The sequence below is a fragment of the Chamaea fasciata genome, unplaced genomic scaffold (assembly GCF_029207755.1).
Source record: "Chamaea fasciata isolate MVZ Bird 193981 ecotype frontalis unplaced genomic scaffold, bChaFas1.0.hap1 SCAF_12, whole genome shotgun sequence".
Taxonomy (NCBI): Eukaryota; Metazoa; Chordata; class Aves; order Passeriformes; family Sylviidae; genus Chamaea; species Chamaea fasciata.
This window is the reverse complement of record NW_027094097.1, coordinates 8,361,222-8,382,794: the sequence shown is the minus strand read 5'-3', so window position 1 is coordinate 8,382,794 and position 21,573 is coordinate 8,361,222. Positions and strand designations below refer to the sequence as shown.

The 21,573-nt window shown below is 53.6% G+C and overlaps 2 protein-coding genes and 1 long non-coding RNA gene across 4 annotated transcripts in view; 2 read left to right on the top strand and 1 right to left on the bottom strand.

Moving 5' to 3' along the window:
• Positions 1 to 341: 341 nt before the first annotated feature.
• On the top strand, positions 342 to 4,842 carry SLC38A8 (solute carrier family 38 member 8). The gene is made up of 10 exons (XM_066194592.1): positions 342 to 536; positions 1,007 to 1,205; positions 1,411 to 1,564; positions 1,703 to 1,807; positions 2,110 to 2,167; positions 2,436 to 2,550; positions 2,682 to 2,832; positions 2,919 to 3,118; positions 3,283 to 3,337; positions 4,647 to 4,842. The coding sequence occupies exons 1-10, from the start codon at positions 342 to 344 to the stop codon at positions 4,741 to 4,743; spliced, it is 1,329 nt and encodes a 442-aa protein (XP_066050689.1). The 3' UTR covers positions 4,744 to 4,842.
• A 548-nt stretch (positions 4,843 to 5,390) lies between these two features.
• The window catches only part of NECAB2 (N-terminal EF-hand calcium binding protein 2), a 71,755-nt gene continuing 55,572 nt past the window's right edge, over positions 5,391 to 21,573 (bottom strand). Inside the window, exons 5-13 of the mRNA XM_066194593.1 lie at positions 20,296 to 20,393; positions 10,172 to 10,308; positions 7,451 to 7,569; positions 7,254 to 7,333; positions 6,913 to 6,969; positions 6,676 to 6,788; positions 6,296 to 6,373; positions 5,828 to 5,919; positions 5,391 to 5,638 (exon numbers count right to left, since the gene is read on the bottom strand). Coding sequence (XP_066050690.1) covers positions 5,610 to 5,638; positions 5,828 to 5,919; positions 6,296 to 6,373; positions 6,676 to 6,788; positions 6,913 to 6,969; positions 7,254 to 7,333; positions 7,451 to 7,569; positions 10,172 to 10,308; positions 20,296 to 20,393 — 803 coding nt within the window. The 3' untranslated portion in view covers positions 5,391 to 5,609. The remainder of the gene's footprint in view (positions 5,639 to 5,827; positions 5,920 to 6,295; positions 6,374 to 6,675; positions 6,789 to 6,912; positions 6,970 to 7,253; positions 7,334 to 7,450; positions 7,570 to 10,171; positions 10,309 to 20,295; positions 20,394 to 21,573) is intronic.
• Positions 14,887 to 20,308, top strand: LOC136295877 (uncharacterized). Of its 2 annotated transcripts, none has more exons than XR_010722821.1 (3): positions 14,887 to 15,722; positions 16,437 to 16,597; positions 16,774 to 20,308. It is a non-coding gene; the product is annotated as an uncharacterized lncRNA (long non-coding RNA). The 2 variants fall into 2 exon arrangements; XR_010722822.1 differs by having other exon boundaries at positions 16,437 to 16,651.

The following is a 21,573-nucleotide window of genomic DNA, read 5'->3' as shown; positions in this document are numbered from 1 at the left end:
TGAGGGAGGCCTCGATCCGCCCAGCCCCGTGCTGATGATCGGGGATAGTGAGAGCACGAGCCCCCAGCCCAGCTGCCCCGCGGCGGGAGCTGAAGGGGCTGCTGTGTTCCGTAGGAGCGCTCTGAGAGCCGGGGGTGCCGCAGGGGCTGTGAGCGGGACGGGGCTGTCCGTGGGTCCGCTCCAGCCAGGGGTTCCCACGGCCGCCTCCCGCCCGTCCCCCGGCGCCCCCTCCCCACGGGGCGGGGGGCCCGGCGGCCCCGCGCTCCGCTCCCGCCCCCGGGGGCCCCGCGGAGGGGCCGCGCTCCCCCGCCCGCCCGGCCGGCCACAGCCCAGCCGGGACCATGGAGCGGGCGGCGGGCGAGGGCCGGCCCCTGCTGCCGGCGGCGGGGCGCTCCGCAGGGCTCTCCTCGCCCGGGCTCTCCTCCGCCGGCGCCGTCTTCATCCTGCTCAAGTCTGCGCTGGGCGCGGGGCTGCTCAGCTTCCCCTGGGCCTTCGGCAGGGCCGGCGGGGCCGTGCCCGCCCTCCTGGTGGAGCTGGTAAGGGCGGACACGGGGCGCGGGGACACGGGGGCGAGGGGCTGCGGCAGCCCCGGAGGGAGCCGAGGGGCGCCGGTCCGGGGAGGGAGAGGACGCACCTGCCCTGGTACTTGGGGAGCTGGCGGGGACTCCCTTCGCACGGCACCCCGCTCCCGACCCCGGTAACATGCTTAGGTTTGTTGCTGCGGTGCCACCGTAGGGATGCTCTTTACAGCTGAAGCCACACTTGCAGCTGGCCTGTAGCTCAACTCAAAGTAAATGGGTGTCTGCTCCCGTATATGCCCCCAAATCTAAACCCAAAAGTATCGCATAAGGCTGCGTCTCCATCCTTTTGCCGACCTTTGTTACCCAGGGCCACAAAGTGATCTGGCCGGTAACCCGGTCCCCGGCCGTGGGCGTGCTGGGTCCCCTCCTGGTCTGGGGGTGATGGAGGGTCGGCGTGGCGCTTCTTGCCGGCTGTGTCCTCGCAGGGCTCGCTGGTGTTCCTGGTGAGCGGGCTGGCGGTGCTGGGCTATGCCGCGGCCCTCAGCGCCCAGCCCACCTACCAGGGCGTGGTCCGCGCCGTGTGCGGGACGGCCGTGGGGAAGCTCTGTGAGGTCTGCTTCCTCCTCAACCTCTTCATGATCTCCGTGGCCCTCCTCAGGGTGGTGGGCGACCAGCTGGAGAAACGTGAGTTGTTTCCCCTCTCTGTGTTTGGGGCTTGCTTGGGGCTGTCAGCTCTCAGGTGGTCGGTCCCACGTGGGCTGGGGTCACCCCTAGGGTTTTCCTGGAAATGCTGAGGACATGGGGCTCCCTGGTTCTGCCATGGTGTGATGCTCCCGACCTCCTTGGGCCATCTTTCAGGGCTCAGCTGACCCCCTGCTGCCCCCCACAGTGTGTGACTCCCTGTACCCCAATGGGACACTGAGTGGGGCCCCCCAGCTGCCCCCCTGGTACGTGGACCAGCGCTTCACCCTCTCAGCTCTCTGTGTCCTCGTCATCTTCCCGCTCTCTGTCCCCAGGGAGATCGGCTTCCAGAAGTACTCCAGGTACCACCTGGGCTATCCCTGTGGTGGCCCACCCCTAGGTACCCTGTACCCCAGCTTACCTCCTCTCTGTGGGGCCATGGGAGCCCCCCTCCTCCCTTCCTCCTGGCTGTGTGCTGATGCTGTCCCATGCCCTGACAGCATCCTGGGCACACTGGCTGCCTGCTACCTCACTCTGGTCATCATCCTGAAATACTACCTGCAGGCAGAGAGCCTACGTTTGACTGAGCCCCCCCAGCCCTCCAGGTAGGAAGGTCAGCCCCATGTCCCTCCTGCCCTGAACTCCTTGGCATGAGCAGTGACATGGGGGCAAGGCTGGAGGCAGGTAGGGGTGTGGTGGGGTCTGTGTGTGGTGGGGGTGAGCTGGGGACAGCTCACAGGGGATGGTAGCACCCAGCCCCAGCTTTCACACCAGCAATACCCCTTTCTCCCAGAATCACTGGACAAGAGATTCCCATGGTGCCATCCAGGCCACGCAATTTATGACATGGTTTCTTCTCCACGAGATCCTCATGCCCTTTGCTCTGTGCTTCTTCCCCACGTGCCAGGTCCTCCTCCTGGACCTCCATCTTCAGTGTGATTCCCACCATCTGCTTCGGCTTCCAGGTAGGTCACCCTGACCCCTCTGGCCACAGCTGCCAGGACAGTGCTGGCAGCCCCCCATGGCATCCCAGACCATGGGGATGCCATCCCTTGAAGGGCAAGTTGCAGGAAAGGGGACCTGTGGCTGTCACCAGAGGTGGCTGTAGGGCAGGACACAAGTGGTTGTGAATGGGGCAGAGCAGGACAGGGCACCCACAGGTGGGAGAGAGGATGTTGGGGGTGGGGGCTGTCCCCGCATGGGGCCCCAGTGCTGTTCCCCCTTGCCTTGCAGTGCCACGAGGCATGTGTGGCCATCTACAGCAGCATGCGCAACCAGAGCTTCTCGCACTGGGTCACCGTCTCTGTGCTCTCCATGCTCATTTGCCTGCTCATCTACTCCCTCACTGGTAACCCCAGCACCAAACCCTTCCATCCTTCTTGCCCTGGGGGTCCCCTGTCCCCTCGGCTCATCCATCCTGCTCAGAATTCCCTTGTCCTGCTCACTGCACAGCCACCCAACCCCCCCCCTCCCTGTCAGCAGGGCTCTATGGCTACCTGACCTTCGGCAAGGCCGTGGCATCCGATGTCCTGATGTCCTACCCAGGGAACGACCCTGTTGTCATTGTCGCCCGCCTGCTCTTTGGCGTCTCCATTGTCACCATTTACCCCATTGCGGTGCTGCTGGGCAGGTGAGGGCAGTGGTGACAAGCCAGGTGTCCCCCCAGCCGGTGCAGCTCCCCTGGGTGCCGCCAGCCCCCGCAATCCTCCCTCCCAGATCCGTGGTGAAGGACTTGTGGGCAGCCCCGAAGCGCGGGGCCATGGCCGTGTCTGAGGCACAGGAGCGGCGGGGCCGGGTGGCACTGACGGTCACCTGGATGGCTGCCACGCTGGCCATCGCCCTCTTCGTCCCCGACATTGGCAAAGTCATCGAACTCATCGGGGGCATCAGCGCCTTCTTCATCTTCATCTTCCCAGGCAAGAGGAGGCACGGGGAGGGAGGAGAGTGGCGGGGGGGGTCACTGGTGCCAAGGGCTGCAGTGGCAAGTGGCCTGTCCTGGCCTCATTTTGGGGGTGCGGGGCTGTGCTTGTGGGGGGCAATGCAGTGGGGCTGGGTGAGGGCTGAGCTTCTGCACTGACAGCAGGGCTGTGCCTCGTGTGCATGACTGGGACCCGCAGCCTTGGGCCACGCAAAAAGTGAGTGTCTGTGTGTTCAGCAGTGGTGGGGGCAAGGGAAGGGGCAGGGTGTGGTATCCCACGGGCCATGGCCCAGGCAGATCCCTGGGGGTCACTCTGGTCAAGGTGGGAACCCTGCAAGGAGGGGGATTTGGGTGTGGAGGGAAGCGCTCTACTGGGGCTGTGCTTGGAAATATGCCTGGATACCAGGGCTGTGTCCAGGCATCGAGGAGGTGCCCAGGTACCAGAGTGGGGTTTGGTGGCACTGGGGCACCTGGTGGGGACTAGGGTGGAGGTCAGGTTGGGGGCCAAGAGGGGCAGGGTGCACCAAGATAGGAGACCATCAGCTGCTTGGTGTCTGTTGTGCCAGGGTGGTGTGTCCTGTCACCCCTCCTGGCTGGAGGGGCTGGGGCACAGCAGCAGCCCATGTCAGGAAGATCTGACATGGTGCTGGTGAGGTTTGGGATAAGTGTGTGCTTAACTGTGTCTGTGGTGCCCCTGGGGGAGCAGCAGAGTCTGAGGGTGGAGGTGTGTGGTGGGTGGAGGGAGCACCCCAGGACATCGGGGTCGTGGTCAGGAGGGTGCTCTACTCTGGAGGGCCCATGGACATCTGGGGAGTGGGGTGAGGGTGCCCCAAAGGGTGCCAAAGTGCTGGAGAGGCCAAGGCAGAAGGTGAGCAGGGGCACCCAGCTGGGTGACAAAGGCTTGGAGAGGTCCCTTGGGGAGACCTGCCGGAGCATCATGAGGAGAGGGGACAACACGAGCTGGGGCAATGGACGCTGCAAGGGGACAGTCCCAGCCTGCCCGGGACAGTCTGGGAAGGAGCACAGTGCTGAGGACCCTCCGACAGAGCAGCAGCTGGGTTTGGGGTGAGTGCTGCATCCCAGGGGCTTAGTATGGGGCCGAGGGGGGCTGTGTGCCCGGGGACGAGGGGCAGGGAGGTACAGACCCGGGGTCAGGGGTTGGGGCTGGAGCCGGGAAGGGCTGGATAGGTGGTGATAGGATAGAGCTGGGGGTGTGTGAGAGTGGTCGTGCCCGAGCACAGAGTGGGTGGATGTGGGTCTCTGCTCCTCAGCAGGGCCGCTGGGCACAGGCAGAATTGGGAGTGATCTCGTGGTGGCATCTGCTTTTTTGACCAAGGTTTGTATGCCATTGCAGTGGAGACTGGGGTTGGCCCAGAGGGGCTGCCGGGCTCTTCAGCCATCGACTGGGAGCGATGCAGAGGAGGCTGACCCTGCAGGGAGCTCCACAGCCAGAGGAGCTGGGCCACAGGCGTGGCCCGTTCCTGAGGTCAGCTCTACCGCGGCAGCCTCTGCTCGTGTCGCTGCAGGGCTGCTCTCATCGCCTGGGGAGTTCTCTCCGTTCTCGGCGGCGCCTTTGTCTGCGGGCAGAGCGCTGCCCTGGCCGTGCTGGGGCTGCTGCGCTGAGGGACCACCCAGCCCCATCGTGAGCCCACCCCCGCCACCATCCCGCCCCGGACAGAAGCCCCGAACACAGCCACACCACTGGATCCCATGGCGGTTTTATTTGGCATCACCGTCCCCGTTGTACAGTGGCTAATAAAGACAGGAGAGGGTATTGGCGAGGGTCCTGTGCCACACACCCTGAGGGACCCCCACGCACGGCGGGGTGGGTGTGGGACTGGCACAGATAGACACACGGACGAAGTACAGACCCCAGGAAGGAGAGGAGGCAGCCACACTCATGCCTGCAAGGCACCAGCTGCAACTGTGCACATGCAAAGGAAACCCCTTGGGACCCTCCCACACCTGGAAAGTACTAAGGGGCACCTTGTGAGCAGGGAAACCCCCCCTCTGCCACCACCCTGACTCCCCCGTGGGACACGGGCCCCATCCCTGCAGGCACAGACACACTGCGCCAGGCACGGCTTCAACCCCCCCAGTCTCCTCCCTGGGTGGCCCCTGGGGACTTGCACAGACCCCCAACCTACTCCCTGCAATCAGGGGGGGCTCCAGCCTCCCACCTCCCACTCCCATTCCTGCTTCCTAGTGTCTGCACCCACTGCCCCTCCTCCCTGCCTACCTCTGTCTGGAGGATGTCCCCTTCCCCAGACCCTGCCAGCCCCTCCCCGGCAGTCCTTCTTTCCCCCGAGACCCCCGCACCCCAGGGAGAGATGGCCCAGGTGATGGGGTAGCTGAGGGAGGACTCTCTGGGGGACACACACACACACACACGGGAGTTTCCTTCACTGCAGCCAGGTCACGCCGACACCTCCCCGAGTCACGGCCACCCCGCAGAGGGGACAGGTGCTGGCGGGCCCCGGCACCGACGGTCACTCTCGGCTCAGGGTGCACCAGGCAGCTGCAGGGGAACATCACTGGAGGGTCACTCCTGCCCAGCCCCACATCACCCTGACACCCAGCCAGCCAGCTCAGCTCATGCTGTTCTTCACACCATGCCACTTACCCACCCTTGCACCCCAACAACTCGAGAGGTGCTGGCTGCCCAGGGCTCCCTGTCCCCCACCCTCTGGGGTGGCCACCCTCCTACCTGGCACGGACACACTGGAGATGGCCTCAGGCTGGCTGAGCGTGTCCACCTTGACGTGCTGGAAGCCCTTGGAGGTGGCACTCTGCAGGTGCCTGCGCCCGGGTGGGAGAGAGCAGGTGACACCCAGCCCCCCCTCCCCCCCAAAACACCATGCCAGCCCCCCACAGCACCACGGGCTCTGGCAGGGCTGGCTGCCAGCAATCCTGCTCACTTCCCCTTGTGCAGAGCACCCTGCCTTGGTTCAGGACACTGACCCCCTCCCACCACCACATCCAAAGGCACTCCCAGAAGGGAGGTGTAGACAGACCCACCCCAACCTCCCTGTCCTGTTTACAGGGACAGCCCTAGGACAGACAGACAGCTCCTCAGTCCTGCCATCAGACAGGGGACAGAGCTTGGGGCTCAGCTGCTCGAACAATCCTCCACACCCAAGCATCCCAAAATGGACTTTTTCATCCCCTCCCCTACCTCTTCCAGTCCTCCTCGGTCTCCCAGAACTCATAGACGATGAAGGTGACCCCATCAGGCAGCTTCACCGCGGTGACACTGGCAGAGACAGGGAGAGGGGTGAGCCCCCAATATGGAGCATCCCTCCCCCCTCTGCAGCCACAGGTGTGCTCTAGGGTGGGCTACCAAGGGGGGACCCAGCCCCAGCAGTCCAGGTAGGGGTAGCCCCCCTCCATCCCAGCACTCCCCAACCCATGCAAAAGCAGTGTTGGTGACTGAGCATTGACCACATCCCAAATCCTGGCTGTTTTGCCTCAGTCCTTCCCTTGGTCCTCACTCCGGCCCACGCCAAGCCCCCCATCTCCCCATCTCCCCAACATGCAGCTGCTGAAGGTACCCACTGGAAGCAGTCTCGCTCCCCAGCCACGCTCTTCAGGTACTGCTTCAGGGAGCTGCAAAACTCGCCCAGGTGCTTGTGTGACACCGTCATCTCGTTCCGCACCAGGAGCAGGTACTGCCAGGCCCCCAAACACAGCATGTGAGACTCACAGAAACACAGTGGTCCCCCTCCCCAAGTGTGCCTCTGTGTTGCAGGGGCACCCCAGCACTCACAGGTGGTGGTGGTGGGGCACACTCACCGTGCAAGCTGTGCTCTCGCTGTCCGACAGCCGCTGGTGCAGGTCAAACCAGAGGGTCTGGGAAAAGGGGAATAAGCAGCAGAGGGGGTGGTGGATTGGCTCAGGCTGCCTGTTCCTCCCTGCTGGGTAGTTTCTGTCCCCAGCATTTGCAATGACTGTGCCTCCTTCTCTACAGGGAACGGGCTCCAGCTTGCACCTCCAGTCAGGACCCTTCACGAAAGTTCCCTGTGCTCCCACTGCAGCCAACATCCCCTGTCCTCATCCCTGCCCCAAAACAGCTGGGGAAAGGTCCCTGCATTGTCCCTAGGAAGGCAGGACAGCAGGGAAACACTGGCCCTTACCTTGTCCTCCAGCTTGCCAATCAGCTTGGCCAGCCTGTTGATCTGCCCCTCCAGCCCCTCTGCCTTGGTGTCGGGGGAACCTGCACAGAGCCAGGAGACAGTGATGGAGTGAGGGGCACCTGCAGGCACCCCCTGGGAGCTCTGTGCTGCTGCTGGGACTTGAGTGCTCCAAGCCGCCCCAGGCAGCCAGCACTTACCAGTCTGGAAGCTCTTTCCTTGCTCCCTGGGGACCATCCAGGTGGTGGGAGGGTAGCTGGGCGTGGGGTTGTCATACCAGGTGTCACTCAGGCTGTGACCATCCTTGCTGGGGTAGTGCCTGCAACCAGAGAGCACACAGGGTGTCAGGACAGCAGAGCTGGGCGTGCACAGAGTGCCATGAGCCAGCCCTGTGCAGCCAGCACTGGAGCATCCTTTCTGGCACCTCTGCCAATGATGCCAGACCCCTTGGAGAGCAACAGTGCCCACTGTGCCCAGGCAGTGCAGGCGTCCTTCCTGCACCATCCTTTGGCATCAGCCAGTGTGGGGAGCGGGTCAGAAACACAGGAATGTCAGTGGGCTGCTCCCAGCAGCCATCACTTTTCTTTCCTGCTTATAGAACAGCACAGCCTTCCTGGCACCACCTGCAGCCTTCAGGGACTTTTTCTGTCCTAGACAGACACCTGCAGCATGGGGCATTCAGGCTCCTGAAGCTGTGCCCAGCCGGCTGCACCTTACTGGGGCTGGTTTTGCAGTCCCACGGCTCTGGTGACTTTCAGACAGGAAAAGCTGTAGTTCTCGTGGAGGATGGAAACACATCCACTGTAGCATTTCCTCCACCCTGCTTTTTTTGTCTGGGTCTACAAAGCCCATTTGGCCTGGAGGTTGCTCAAAGATCAAAAAAACTGTCCTGAAACCTTTCACAGATGGAGCATCCATAATCACCATCCAGCACCAGATCCTCAGTGGTCCTCCCACAACCTCGTTTATTTGCAAGCCAGAGAGTATGCTAAGATCTGCCATCCTCACAAGGGCTTGCAGCTGCCATCCATGTGTGTGAGATGGGAACGGGTTTGGGGAAGAATGACCCTCTCCTTTCTCCTCCACCAACAGCAAGCCTGTGCCACAGAGGGAGAGGCTGAGCAGCTCAAAGGATTTCCAGTGTTTCCTTCCAGCAAGAGCAGCTCCGTGCCAGCTGACTGTTGACAGAGCTGCCTGGGAGCCCTGGCTCCTCTTGGCATCTTTCGTTAGTCACGCAGCTCCCAGCTGGAGACAACATGCTGAATGCCCTGGAGCCAATGGGCACCACACCAGCCAGCATCTCCCTGCCCTCCTGTCCCTCCCCTGACACCTGGCTCCTCCGAAGCACAATTGCTGGGTTCTCTTTCCCCATCTACCCCGAAAATCAGCCAGTGTGGGCTCCACCATACACAGGAACACGATGTGCAGATCTGGTCCCAAAGAACATCTCCAAGATAAGGAGGCAGGAACAACAATAAAGGTTGCAGGAGCATCCCTTTGCTACAGGCTGTGCGATTATACCACTGCTGGTCCTGGACAATCCCCTGTCAATAGACAGGAAATTAGGCAAAAACAGAGAGAGATTTATTTTAATCACAATTTAATGAGGTGTCTCCATCTTGGACCTCTGCCTTCCCACTTCGTTCTACAGCCCTTTATTTTTGTGCTTTTTAGGCTACCTCTTTGTCTTCATGTGGATGTAGGAGATAATTTTTTTGTGGGATTTATTTTTCTTTTTAGCTATTATCTTCATGAGAAAACAACTACAATACTCCCCATTATGATCTGGGCTCACACATCAGCAAATAAAAGCCAGCAAGGTCTTTCATGGACTCTAATTGCTCTGCCTGATGTTGGGCTTGTTTCCTCTTCATTGTTTTTCAGGAGCTCCTACTTCTTTTTGTACAGGGTTTGCCACAAAACAAAGAGAAGAAAGAGACGTGAGAGGATAAAACCCACGGCATTTCTGCTGGAAAAGCTGGTGGGATGGTGGCAGAGCTGCCCAGGTCTCACTGTGTTCCACAGAATGTCTTAGGAAGGAGCTGGGATTTTCACTCTCCTTGTGCCCCTCTGCCCACCCATGGCTTGGGAAAGCCAAAACATCCCCACGAAAGCGTCCCGAGGCCTCCTGGTTTGAAGGAGCGGCAGGAGAAGGGCTCGTTCCATGAGCGTCCGACAAACAGACGGCTTTCCATGGCAGCCTGTCCTGGTGACAGCTGGTGACGGTGACACTCCGGGGAGCTGCGTGACACTGACACCGAGGGGGCTGTGCTGAGGTTTTACCTCTGCTGCTGGGAACTCCTTTTAGCTTAGCCCTGGCAGCACTTGGGAGATCAGTACAATCCCCTCCGTACTGCCCAAGCGCAGGGGCATGTGCTGGGCGGCTGGGATGGGGACGGCCCCTCACGACACCAGGGGACAGCGTTGCCTGTCCTCAGGGCACCTTTTCCCTCTGGATGAAAACGCTCGGTGAGCGCTGTGGCAGGAGGGGCAGCCTCCCTGGCACGGGAAGCTGTCCCCGTGGGCTGTGCCCAGCTCACCTCAGGCACAGGCACCCCTCTGCAGGTGCCGCTGTTTGGCCCTGGGTGGGAGCGGTGGGTTTGCTCAGAGAGGCAGCCCCGGGCAGCCAGCGCTGCCAGCCCGCTGCAGGGCGCTGCCCCTGCTGTGCATCCTCACACCGCTCTTGTTCAGGGGGACCCTGCGGACTGCAGGAGAAGGAGGGACAGTGCCGGAGAGAGCAGGGGAGAAAAGCCCCCAGAGCTCAGGCAGCCGGGAAGGGAGGCAGAGAGAAAGGCAGCCCCTCGCCCAGCTCCCCTTTGCTCCTGCACGATGTCTGCCGCGTTTCCTTCACCCCGCAAAAGCATCCTCCTCCTCCTCCCCTCCACCCCCCTGCACCAGAGGAGGGCAGGAGCCCTGCAGACCTGGCGGGGTTGGTTTGCTCGTCGATGGCGTCCACAGCGCTCTCCACGGAGCTCAGCAGTGACTGGGTCTGGTTCGCCGTCTCCTTCAGCAGGAAGCGGGTCACGAACTGGTCCACGTTGCTGCCGCTCTCGTACACCTGCAGAGGCACAGGGTGAGAGCAGCGCCGGCCACCTGCACCACCAGGGTCCCCGGGCAGCGCAGCACCTGCCCAGCAGCCCACACACAGGCTGGTCCCCTCCGTGTCCCTGCCATGAAAAGAGGTGTTACCCAAAGCCCGTAGCTGCTCTCTTGAGCATGATCTTAAATAACTTTCCTATTGCCTTGCAGCTAGTGGGTGCAGGTATGAAAAATGCTTTGGAGATCCTTGCTTGGAGAGTTCAGCATATTGTACAGTATCCCCAGTCCACACCACCACGGCCAACCCAGCACTAAAGGTTAAGGGGTCTGGGATGATTTACAGGGCTCAGTGTGCTGTTTGGCTGACAGAAGCTCCCAGGGTAATAGAAACTTTTTCAAGACAAAGAACACGTAAAAATATTTTAATAGAACAACTGATCTGCATGAAGCACCCAGGGCCCCTTTCCCAGCACAGCCTTGCTGAGCCCTGCCCACGGCACAGTCCTGCTCCTACAGCCCCTGGCAGTCACAGCACAGGTGGGACGCTGGCACAGACTGTCCAACACTGACACAACAAATCCAGCAATGGTTCAACACCACTCCAACCAGCTCAACAACGGCCCAAACAGCCCAAGGCCAGCTCAGTGGCCACTGACCTCACCAACTCTGGCTGAAGCCAACCACTCAACATCAGAGCTGAAAATATTTGCAGGGAATAAAAGGCTCCCCTAAACCCAAGCTCATCAGCACCACTTTTTCACAGACTCTTTCCCACCCATCAGCGCCTGCTGGAACAGCACACTGCCCAGGCAAAACACTGCTGGGCATTCTGTCCCTGTATGCTCACACCTCCTGGCATGGGACTCCTCTGGGAGGAATTTAGGAATTTTTGGAGCCATGAGACAGAGATGGATGCTCGTGGCTCTCTGCGCTCCATCAGCAATGCCCGCACTCAGGGCACTGGAGTGGTCCCAGCACCCCTGGTTATCTGAGCATGCAGCAGCACAACATGAGCACCCCAAGCTCCCCAAAGCAAATTATTCCTGTTTTATGGTGAAGCTGTTAACAAGGGTTATTTCCATGGCAACCCGAGCAGCTCTGCAAGAACCCAGAGGGCCTTCATCTCTGCCTTTATCTCCCACATTAAATCATAAAAGAAGAACCAGCTGATGGAAAAGAACTCTTTGGGGAAACTGATCACAGATCTGATTTCTCACCCCTGGTTAGGTATGGAAGCACTAGTTCCTTGACAGCTTCTTGAGCATCAATTAGCAGCAGTTAATGACTCCTGTCTAACACAAGAAAACTTGCTCCTTTCCCTGTTGCAGCCACCACGGTGTTTCTGGGGGAGATGCATGACATGGCGATCCTCTGCAGATGGTGGTGCACAACGAGGTGATGGTGGTGCTGAAGCTCTGAGAGTATGTGTAGTTATATGTTGGATTTTTTATTACCTAACCACAGGCTATAAGCTTGGTTCAACGTTAGGAAAAATCAAACAGGTGGTTCCCACATTCATTTAAATCAGTGTAACTCCCTACATACAGATTCAGTGGATGGATGGACGGATAGATGGATGGATGGATAGATGGATGGATGGATGGATGGATGGATTGATGGATGGACGTACATTGGGTACAAGGCTATTCCAGCCAGTGCAGACAAAATTGGGGTGTTCATGAAGATCTGATGCTTTTTGACAGGCCAGTAAGTCAAATAGATCTGAAATCAAAACAAGTGATTTTTTTTTTTCTCCCACTCAACTAACTGGCCCTTTGCCAGCCCAGCTGTGACATTTGCTCTCAGGAGCTGAATCAGAAATGCATGTGCTTAGAGGTTTTTCCAGCAATCCCTCAGGCTCTCCTCTGGCACATGTCTTCTTCAGGGCTGCGAAAACAAACTGTTAAAAAGACCAGCCACAAAGGGATCCTTCCCATTGTCTTATTAAAACATTTGTCAGACTATCCTAGAGAGATTTAATGAGGTTTGGTCTTATTAATTCCACCCTGAAGAGTTATTTCTTCCTTGCTTAGCTTGAGAAGTTAAAATATTTATGGAGATCATATAATAATTGCTGCTCAGTGAGGCTGCTTTGTGCCAGAAACTCTTGCACATCTCCAAGCCTGCTCTTTTCCACCCATCATTTCCAGGCAAGCTCTTTGCTGAACTGCCTGGTCTTGACCTCTGCTGCTGCAAACAGGTAGCTGTGAGTGTTTGCAATGAGCAGCAAATGTAAAAACATAATTGAAAGGATGGCCTTGAGATTTTTGTGTAGACGGCTCTCAGGAAAGCCTCATAAAGCATCATGATTTGTCAAAGCAGGAAATGAAACAGAGGTGTTAAAAAATGAGAGAAGAGTGGGAAAAGGACAGCTTGCATTATTGGGGAAATATTGCCCAGGGCTGGGTCTCTGGTCAGTTGGCTGAGGTCCAAGCCCCAAATCCACCCTCCTCCTTCACATCACAGGCTTTTCATGTGTCTATAAGGCACCTTCCCACACACAGTGGCAGCCAACATAGGGGCATAGTCTGCTCAAAGCCCCACCGCAGCTCTTCCAGCTTTTCATTTCCACATGCACCCACCCAAAATTGCCCAAATTCTGGCAAAGATTATTGAAAACATCCCTGGATGTGTACTGTGATTTTGATGCTGTTGAGTGCTGGGATTTTGCCAACCAGTGTCAAGTTTCCCTCTCCAGACACTGTGAATGGAAGCCTAAAAATGGGCTCTCATGGCCATGTCCTTGTGGTATCCAATACTGTGGAATGAGAGTTTCAATGTGGAACATCTCAAAGCTTCTTCACTGGCATTTTAAAAGGCCACTATTCAGCTCATTAACACTACAGGATGTAAAATACAGATTATTTTGCACCACCCACGAACTTGGAGACCCACTCCACATCTTGTGACCTCCCCACACCTTCCCTTTGTCTCACAGGGTTACAACCTGACCATCAAGGCTTCCCAGTGCTGGCTTTCAGCAACACTGGCCAAATTGGCTGACAATTACCATGCCTGGGGACACTGATGACTTTTCCAAATGTTAATAACCACAGTCCAAGCACACCCACAGAGTGATGCCACCAAACTGAGAAGGCTTTTCAGTTGGGAACCAAAGGCAGCTCTGTTTCACCCACACTTTTCCTCCAGTTAAAAACACAAAACCCGACAACAAACCTATTGCCATGCCATACAACACCCATCAAGCCTCATCCTGGTATGATGGAGAGGTTATCTTCCACCCACCCAGCCCTTTAAAAACCAGGCATGTGTTGCACTGCAATTTCTGAGTGGCTGATTTAAATTCGTTGTTCATAATTGCCTGTTTGCTTCCAAGAGATAGTTTCTTGTAATTAAAATAACACTCAGACCTGCCTCTTTCTCCTTTCCCTTCCCCCGACTTTTCAATCCCTTCCAAGGCAGAGACCCAAAACTGATTGCCTGGCACCTAATCAGTAGGAGAAACCTGAAGAGAACAGGCATTTAAATAGTTGATAAATGAAAGCATTACCATATGAAAGACCCTCAGCCTTCCCGAAACAGCTTTAAAAAACCAAATGAGACACCTGTTCAGATTAAAAAAAATGACAACAGCATCATATGGATTTGGAAAGTTTTTGCTGTAAAGTCCTCCTTTCACAAATCTCAGTGCTGGACCCATCTCATGCTTACCTTGTCTGGTCCTGAAGGTCTCCTGCCATGGACCATTCCCAAGCAACTTATCACAGGATTTCTCTATTCTCACTATTACAGAACCTCCCTGCTGCACTGGAATCCCATAATTTCTCTTGCAGCCACAGGGATGTGAAGGACAGGTATCTGCTGGCTCACAATGGGCTGTACTGCACATCCTCAAGGTCACCTGTGGATCCAGAGGCTTCTGGCCCTTTCCACCCTGTGCACTCACCCAGCAGCCAAAGATCAGGCCTGGAAATGTGGCCTCCTACTTCTCAACACCCTGGCTATAATCAGCCTTTTGCTTCACACATGTTCCTAATTAGCTGTACTTAGTAGCCACAAGGCAGCAATTTCATACATACTTTATTTCAGTTTTCCAAGGAAGGTGCAGATTTTGTTTTCCAAACAGGACCTACTCAAAGGACCCTGCAGATGTAGCAGTGTGGGATGGTCAAGCTGCTGAAGGCTCAGCCTGGCTGTGCCACATGCTTATGCTTTGACTTGTTCCCTGCCTTTCCTTTTGGTGGCTCCTTCAAAGCTGTCCTCAGACTACTTGGCAAGACAACAGCACTGACACCTTCACCATAAAAATTACCTAAATCCCAGGAGCAATAGACCTGAAATGGGAGGAGGAGGAAAACCAGGAGGTCCATGACAGCTGGAACCAGGACAGCACAAGCAAGACCTCCAGAGAAGATGCTCTTTCTTTTCAGAGAGAATGGAGGGACATGAACTTTGCCACAACAGACAAGCAGAAGAGCAGTGAATGAGGATCTTAATCTAAAAATAAATTCCAAGAGAGACCTTAAGATTCATCTCCCTGCCAGTCCCTGCTCCCCACAGTCTGGCAGCCCAGCTGGATCTCATGCACAGTGCTGTGGAGCTGGCAAGAAAATCGCTCCGGATGGCATCGCACGGAGAAGCGGCTTTCTGGTCTGGAGTCTGAACAGAAAAGTTGGGGAAAATTCAGTTCTTGCAGAACTGAAGCTGCACATTTTGTTTTAATTTGTGGTGCAATATTTTCTTAAATCAGTTTCAGAGAAGAGTTGCAGAAATACTTTCTGAGAAGTTCAACAAGATCACCTCCTTTTCTTTTGGATTGTTTTTCAACTATAAAATTCCGTAACTTTCCCAGAGATCAGCATCTGTTTTTTTGCTATAGAAATTGATACAGAAATTGTTCTGAAATGTGTCATTCAAAACACAGGGAGAATTGACTCATCCTTTACCAATTCACTGACCCATCACCACGCTTTTCTTTTTTCAGCCACAGCCATTTACCATGATTACATCTTTAAGTGCATCATAGGAGTGTTTCAGACCTGGCTGTGCTGCACTGCAGTGGCACCCCATGGACTTCAAACCCAGACCAGAAGTCTTCAGCTGTTGTTCATTTAACCACCAAGAGGCAAGGCCAGAACAAGAGGTCTGTGAGAAGCCTTGAGCAGCTCACATTTGCTGGGCTGGGCCCAGGAATGCCATGACTGTGCTGCTCTTCCACCCTGCCACGGGTCCTTCACCTGACAGGGCACAGCCCTGCCCCAGGAACCTGACACCCTCGGTGTGAGCACCAAGTCCATTCAGCAGAGCAGAAGAAAACGTGCTCAAGTTCAATGAAAGGCTGAGATAAAGGATTAGCTGGAGGATGGGTGGAAAAGGTTCTTTTTGAGGATTATTTCTAGTGACTGTTTTATCTGGAGGTGTCATCATTCAAAAAAAGAGCAATATCACTTTTGGCAAGCTGAAGTTTGGCAGGTAAGAATGCAAATAAGAGCACTCTATACTGCTGATCTGGGCTGTGCTGTTAAACAAAAAATATCATTCACCATTTTTAGCATCCAAGACTACTGGCAGATGGTTCTTGCTCTGGGGCTGTAACTGAACTGCTCAAACAAGCGCAGTTTGCAGTTTGCTGCTGGGGGCTGAAAACTGGGGGAGACCCATGGTCAGCCTGGCACCAGCAGCAGGGAGAAGACCTCTGCTGCAGCACCTCCTCCGAGCCCCAGGAGCCTAGCATCTCCTGTTCACTGCAATTACATCCCATAAGGCAGAGACAAGAAGGGTGGATTGCTGCAGGAACAATTTAACCCACAAATAACATGCAAACCTATTCACCTGTATGTAGATACCTCTTGGCTCCCGACTGCTGCTCGAGCAGCAGCAGCTAGTATTGAAGGTCAGTGCACTCAGTTTTCCCTTTATGATTTACATATTCTCACATCTAAATAATGAGTTTTAAGGGAAAAATGCATTTGCAGCTGCTTTGGGTACAGTGCCAGTCCATGAGACGTGTGGTGTTTGGCACTCTGACAGGAGAAGGCTCTCAGGGGGTGTGTGCTGTGTCACCACTTGGTCATATTTCCTCTCCAGGTCCATTAAATGAGATAACTGAGACACTGGCAGTAGAGCTGTCAGTGAGCAGGCAAGGAGTAAAACACTGTCTTTCACATCTCTTTGCTCTCTCTTCAGGACCAAAGGTGATGCTGAACACCAAGCAGCAGCTGGTCCAGGGCCATCCTCAGATCCCCAGGGCTGCTCCATAAATCCTTGCTGCTGTACCCAACTCTTCCCTGAAGCCAGTCTCATTCTGGCATGTGCATGGGCGGTTGCAATTTCAGCTCCAATTTTGGGTAATTTTGCTTTCCTAGCACTCTCCTTCCATCTGGGATAGGGCATGCACCAAGGTCAGTCACTAGTGCTTCTTGGAACAGGAGCATCCCCAGGAAGGGATTAGATTTGACATTAAATCTGATCTGCTTCATCCTTGAAAATGTACATAACTCAGCATTTTTTTATTTCTTTGCAGCTTGCTTTTAAAGTTTTCCTCACCACTTAAGGTCAGCCTTGCTGATGTTTCCGTGGTCAGTCCTGCAAAATGCTTAATTGGCAGAAGCTGGAAGCAGGAGCAGCCCCAGTGCAGCTGGCAGTGGAACCTGGACCTGACAGGAGCAAGGCTAATTGAACCTCTCAGACTCAAAATCCCACACAGTTTTCCCACCAAGCTAAGTCACACTTCCCGGGGTGTCTGGGTGAGGGTGTGCAGGGGTGACCACCTCTCCATCGCTGGGCGCTGCCCCTGTCACCCCCAAAGCTGACAGGGATGGTGCAAGCACTGGGTGGGCGCTGTCCCCTAAGGCAGCCCTCAGTGGCCGAGGGAGAGGGACAGCACCAACCAGCCTCTGCTCTCCCAGCTCCCGGCATATCCCACACACGTGCCCTTCTGACACTGGACACAAACCACATCCTTCCCAGCCAATTTGGCTTTGGTATTTACTGACTGCACTACACAACAGTAAAAGAGAATTATATAGGAACATCTCCTGCTGTCAGCTTTATTTAGAACCCAAAAGTTCATTTCCTTTCTCTCCAATTTAACTTTGTATTTCCAATTGTCACCGGCAGTCATTTCAATGAGGCACGGACATCACTGTATTGGAAAATAATTACAATGACAGATTTTGTTTTGCTGTGTGAGACCTTCCACTGCTGAACCTAATTACTGCTGATACTTTATCTCCTACAGCACGAGATAATTGCTGCTTTCTCTTTTTATGAGCAAGAAATAATCAGTTGTCTTTTAAGGTGAGAAATATAAACAGCAATTAAGTACCACGGTGCTCCATGCCCTCTTGTCAGCTGGCACCTCTCAGAAAGACAGCACAGAAAAAGGTTAGGCTTCATTTATTGTTTGCCTCAAATACATTGTTTGAAAAGGAGGGAATAGGAATGCTCCAAAATGATGGATAGTTTTCTCCAGCTTAGGAAATGTGTATTTTATTATGGAGAAGCAGGAGCAGCTCACAAGCAAAGCAGTTTTCTCACAGCTCCCAATGCTCAGCATCATCATCCAGCCCTTTGCAGGATCTGGCCACAAGAAAAGGTGTAGGAACAGCAACAGGCTCGAGCAGCAGGGGGCACAAAACCACACTTAACTCTACCAAAACTTGCTGCTTTGGCCACCTTTCACCTTGTCCAGTGTTTCTAAAAATATATATGAAATGTACGGATCTTTTAAACATCCTGCAACCCCATCAGCATGGGACCCTTGGTTACAGCAACACATGGGGAGAAGATGGAGCAGAAGGAAATTACCCCATCCCTGAAAGTGCCCAGGCCAGGCTGGATGGGGATTTGTACTCCACTGGTCTAGTGGAAGGTGTCCCTGCCCATGGCAAAGTGGTGGAACCTGACGAAGTTTAAATTCCTTCCAAACCAAATGTATCTGTTTGAACACTGGAGATAGGTTTCTCTACAACCCACAACAGCTGCTTCCCTGTTGGGTTTTCTTTTCCCCTTCTTCTTTACCTGAACAAAGCACCTGCCTTTGAATAATTCATTGATGAGGTTTGTACCACTTTGTTCACAAAATCACAGTGGGGAACAGCGTTTTTTATTAAATACTTCTTTGCCAGCTCCTCTCTGTGATGGAGTCTTGCTCTGCTTGCTACGTTGCCAAAAATCTGCCAGGCAGTGAAGAGCAGCACACCCACGGGCTGAAAAAATGAGGGGATGGGAGGATGCTGGGGCAGCACTCCCTCACCTGGCTTGGGACGTGTCTGCATTTGAAATGAAGAGAGGTGATCCCTCAGTGTCACAGGAGGAAGGTGCTTCAGATCTCCCTGTTTCTCCACAAAATCATGATGGACGTGACCAGCTCAGGTTTAGGTAAATAACCTTGACCTGTTGCAATTAAGGCAGGTGAATCCTGCCGCAATTTGTTGAATCAAGGAGGGAGAAAGGTGTTCTTCTTATGAGTGGATTTGGGTTATGAATATCCATCCTGCTTCTGCTGCAGATGTCTCATGCAAAGTAATATCCAAATGCTTAGATGCCTATTTTACAAGCAGGGAATTGACCATCTTCCTCTTGCAAAATATTAGGAAGAATTAGTCATATATATTCACATCACATTGAAAAAGCAGTGGTGGAAGGCATCACGAGCAGCAAGCTGAAATGAATTACTAAGATCTCTATTAGCATGTTAACATTTATTTAAAATACATAGTTGGCAAACTTGATGGTCATGAAAATTGCTAATAATGAATATAAATGAGACATGAACAGACACAGAAACTTAATCATAAAAAACGAGCTATTAGTGTGGTCCTGATTTTTTTAACCTTTTCAGAATGTTGATAAAAAATCACTAACTCTTCAGACAGATCAGTGCTTGGCCAAAAACTTCTGTCTTTAATTTATTGTGGCAAGAAATCAGCATGTTAAATATGTGCCTTCACTTCCCATGCTGCCTTCTTACAAACATCAAAATGGATGGATTTTGATCAAGCAAGGAAACCAAGCTCTTTATTCAGCGGCAAGAGGGGAGAGAAATTTGCCATTTTCCATTCTAACTCCTGAAACATTTTATCATTTTCACTTCTTTAACGTGGAGTAATTTGAGTTACTCTTTTAGCTTCAAAGATAGATGGAAGGGAGATTTCGCTTTGGATTGCTTGCAGGAGTGCTGTAGTTGGATTGGGAAGTTCTTACAACTGCTTGGAAAACACAAAACCTTCATCCCTGGCTTGGCCCACAGTGTACTACCTTACTGCTCACCAGTGAAGAGGAAAACTACTTTTTATTCATTGTGGCACAAAAGAACAATGCAAATGTGGTTGAAGGTAGAAATGGGAGAAGGGATTGATTATCCTGAGGAAATAAATATCACTGATACAATCCAGTTGCACTGTTAAGTGGTGTGGAAGGACAGGAAAATAATTTCAAAGAAACCAAAGCTCTATAAGCACTTCTCTCAGCCTGGTAAGACAACAAATGAGTGGTGCACCACTCAGCAGGGATGTTTATATGGTACATCAGCTCAGATTTTATGGATATTCGTAAATGAACTCCAATTATGCTTCTTGATCAGTGTCACTGTCTGTAACAGTCCAGTATCATTAACATACATGATGCATTTTTAAGGACTTAGGGCTACTTTGCACATGTAAACCAGGCCATTATGTCCTGGTTTTGGTGCTGTCATGATTCCTCTGCAGTCCTTCAAACACTCAGCCCTCTGGTCTCTAATATAGCAGCTTCACACACGAGTGACTGTTTTGGAAAGCAGGATACCTCCCAAAGTGGAAGCTGGATTTAAAGGCAGCTCTATAATATGAAGTTTCCCAAAGCCCTCTCAGTGCTGCTAACAACAACTCATGCATCCAAAATCCCACCCAAGAGACCCAGAGGCCGTGCTGTCTGCAGAGCAGGAGGACACAGCACTGCTGAAGAGGATGAGGACCTTTCGCATTTATGTACTCTGTTAATGCAACCTTTATGCCACTCGCTCTGAGCCTGTGAAACGTGAGGTGCAGGAAGGAGCACTCACCCGCTTGGTGTAGTCCATGGCCTTCAGGATGGAGAGGTTCAGCATCTCCAGGGAGGCCAAAACATCTTCGTAGTCTCCCATATGGTCAGCAAAATAGTCTGGGAAAACCAAGAAAAACATGATGGGAGCATGTCAATGTAACTTGAGGCTACTTGGCACAGCAAGATTTATTATTGGTGGTAACATCAACCGGAGAGGATGAGTCCAGGGGTATTTTTATACTTGGTATTCTCAGCCAAAGCCACAATTTGTCCTGCAGGGATGGGAAGTGGTGTGATTCCCATGAAGTTTGGGACCATTGCAAAAAGGAGCTGTAAGACCCAGTAGCTCCCATTGAAAATAACTCGCCGGGTTCTTTATTTCTATGACTACGTCTGCATTTGATTGTATACGGTCTCTCTCCCTACTGCTGGCATGGAGGAAAAGGTCTCAAAGGAAATCCTGTTTCCATTCCCTTGACATTCTTTGCCATTAAAAACATCCAAATATCTTCCACTCATCCCAATTTGTATGAGCTGAGACTGGCCTTACATCTTTTCCTACATTCCTATCACATTTACACCTCAGCCCACAATCACAGGTTGAACAAGCTTTTGAGAGTAAAATAGGCCTTGAAAAGAACAGAACAGAGCTGCAAGCTGGGTCCAGAATCATGTATTCTCCACAGAGAGGAAGCCACACTTTTCCTGTGCCATCCTTGTCCTTTCCCTGTTTCTGGTGACTGACACAGGGTACAGCAAAAAGCTGTTCCTTAAAAGCCACCGGCGCTGTTCCTCAGCACTAGGACAGGGAGTTTCACACTGAGGTGACATCTCTGTGGAGAGCAGCAAGACATTAAACTTCAGGAAACAACCCCACTAATTAGGTTTTCTTGGCCTAATTAAAAGTGCCTGTAGCTATTTACAGTCTGAGAACATATCCAAAGGGAAGAAGATTTTGGCAGGAACCGGAATGTCACAGCATGACTGACAGCAGCTGTTCCACGATAAGTGAACAGCTTACTCTCATTGCAGTGTGTTTGTTTGTTTGTTCCCTTCCTACTCAGGAAAGAAAAATTGAACAGATCTGATAGGTAAAGACTTTTTCTGAGTCCTGAAATAGAAAGCTGGACCCATCCATTTCAGGAGAAATGAGCTGTTGTGGGCACAGCGCAGCCCTTGAGACTGACCGAGGAGCACATGGGAGGAGAACAGAGTTGACTTTAACAAAGTATTCAGCTCTGCTGGTTCAGTGTTATTTATTCATGTAAAGCTTCAGGGCTCAAGAAATAACTTTTAT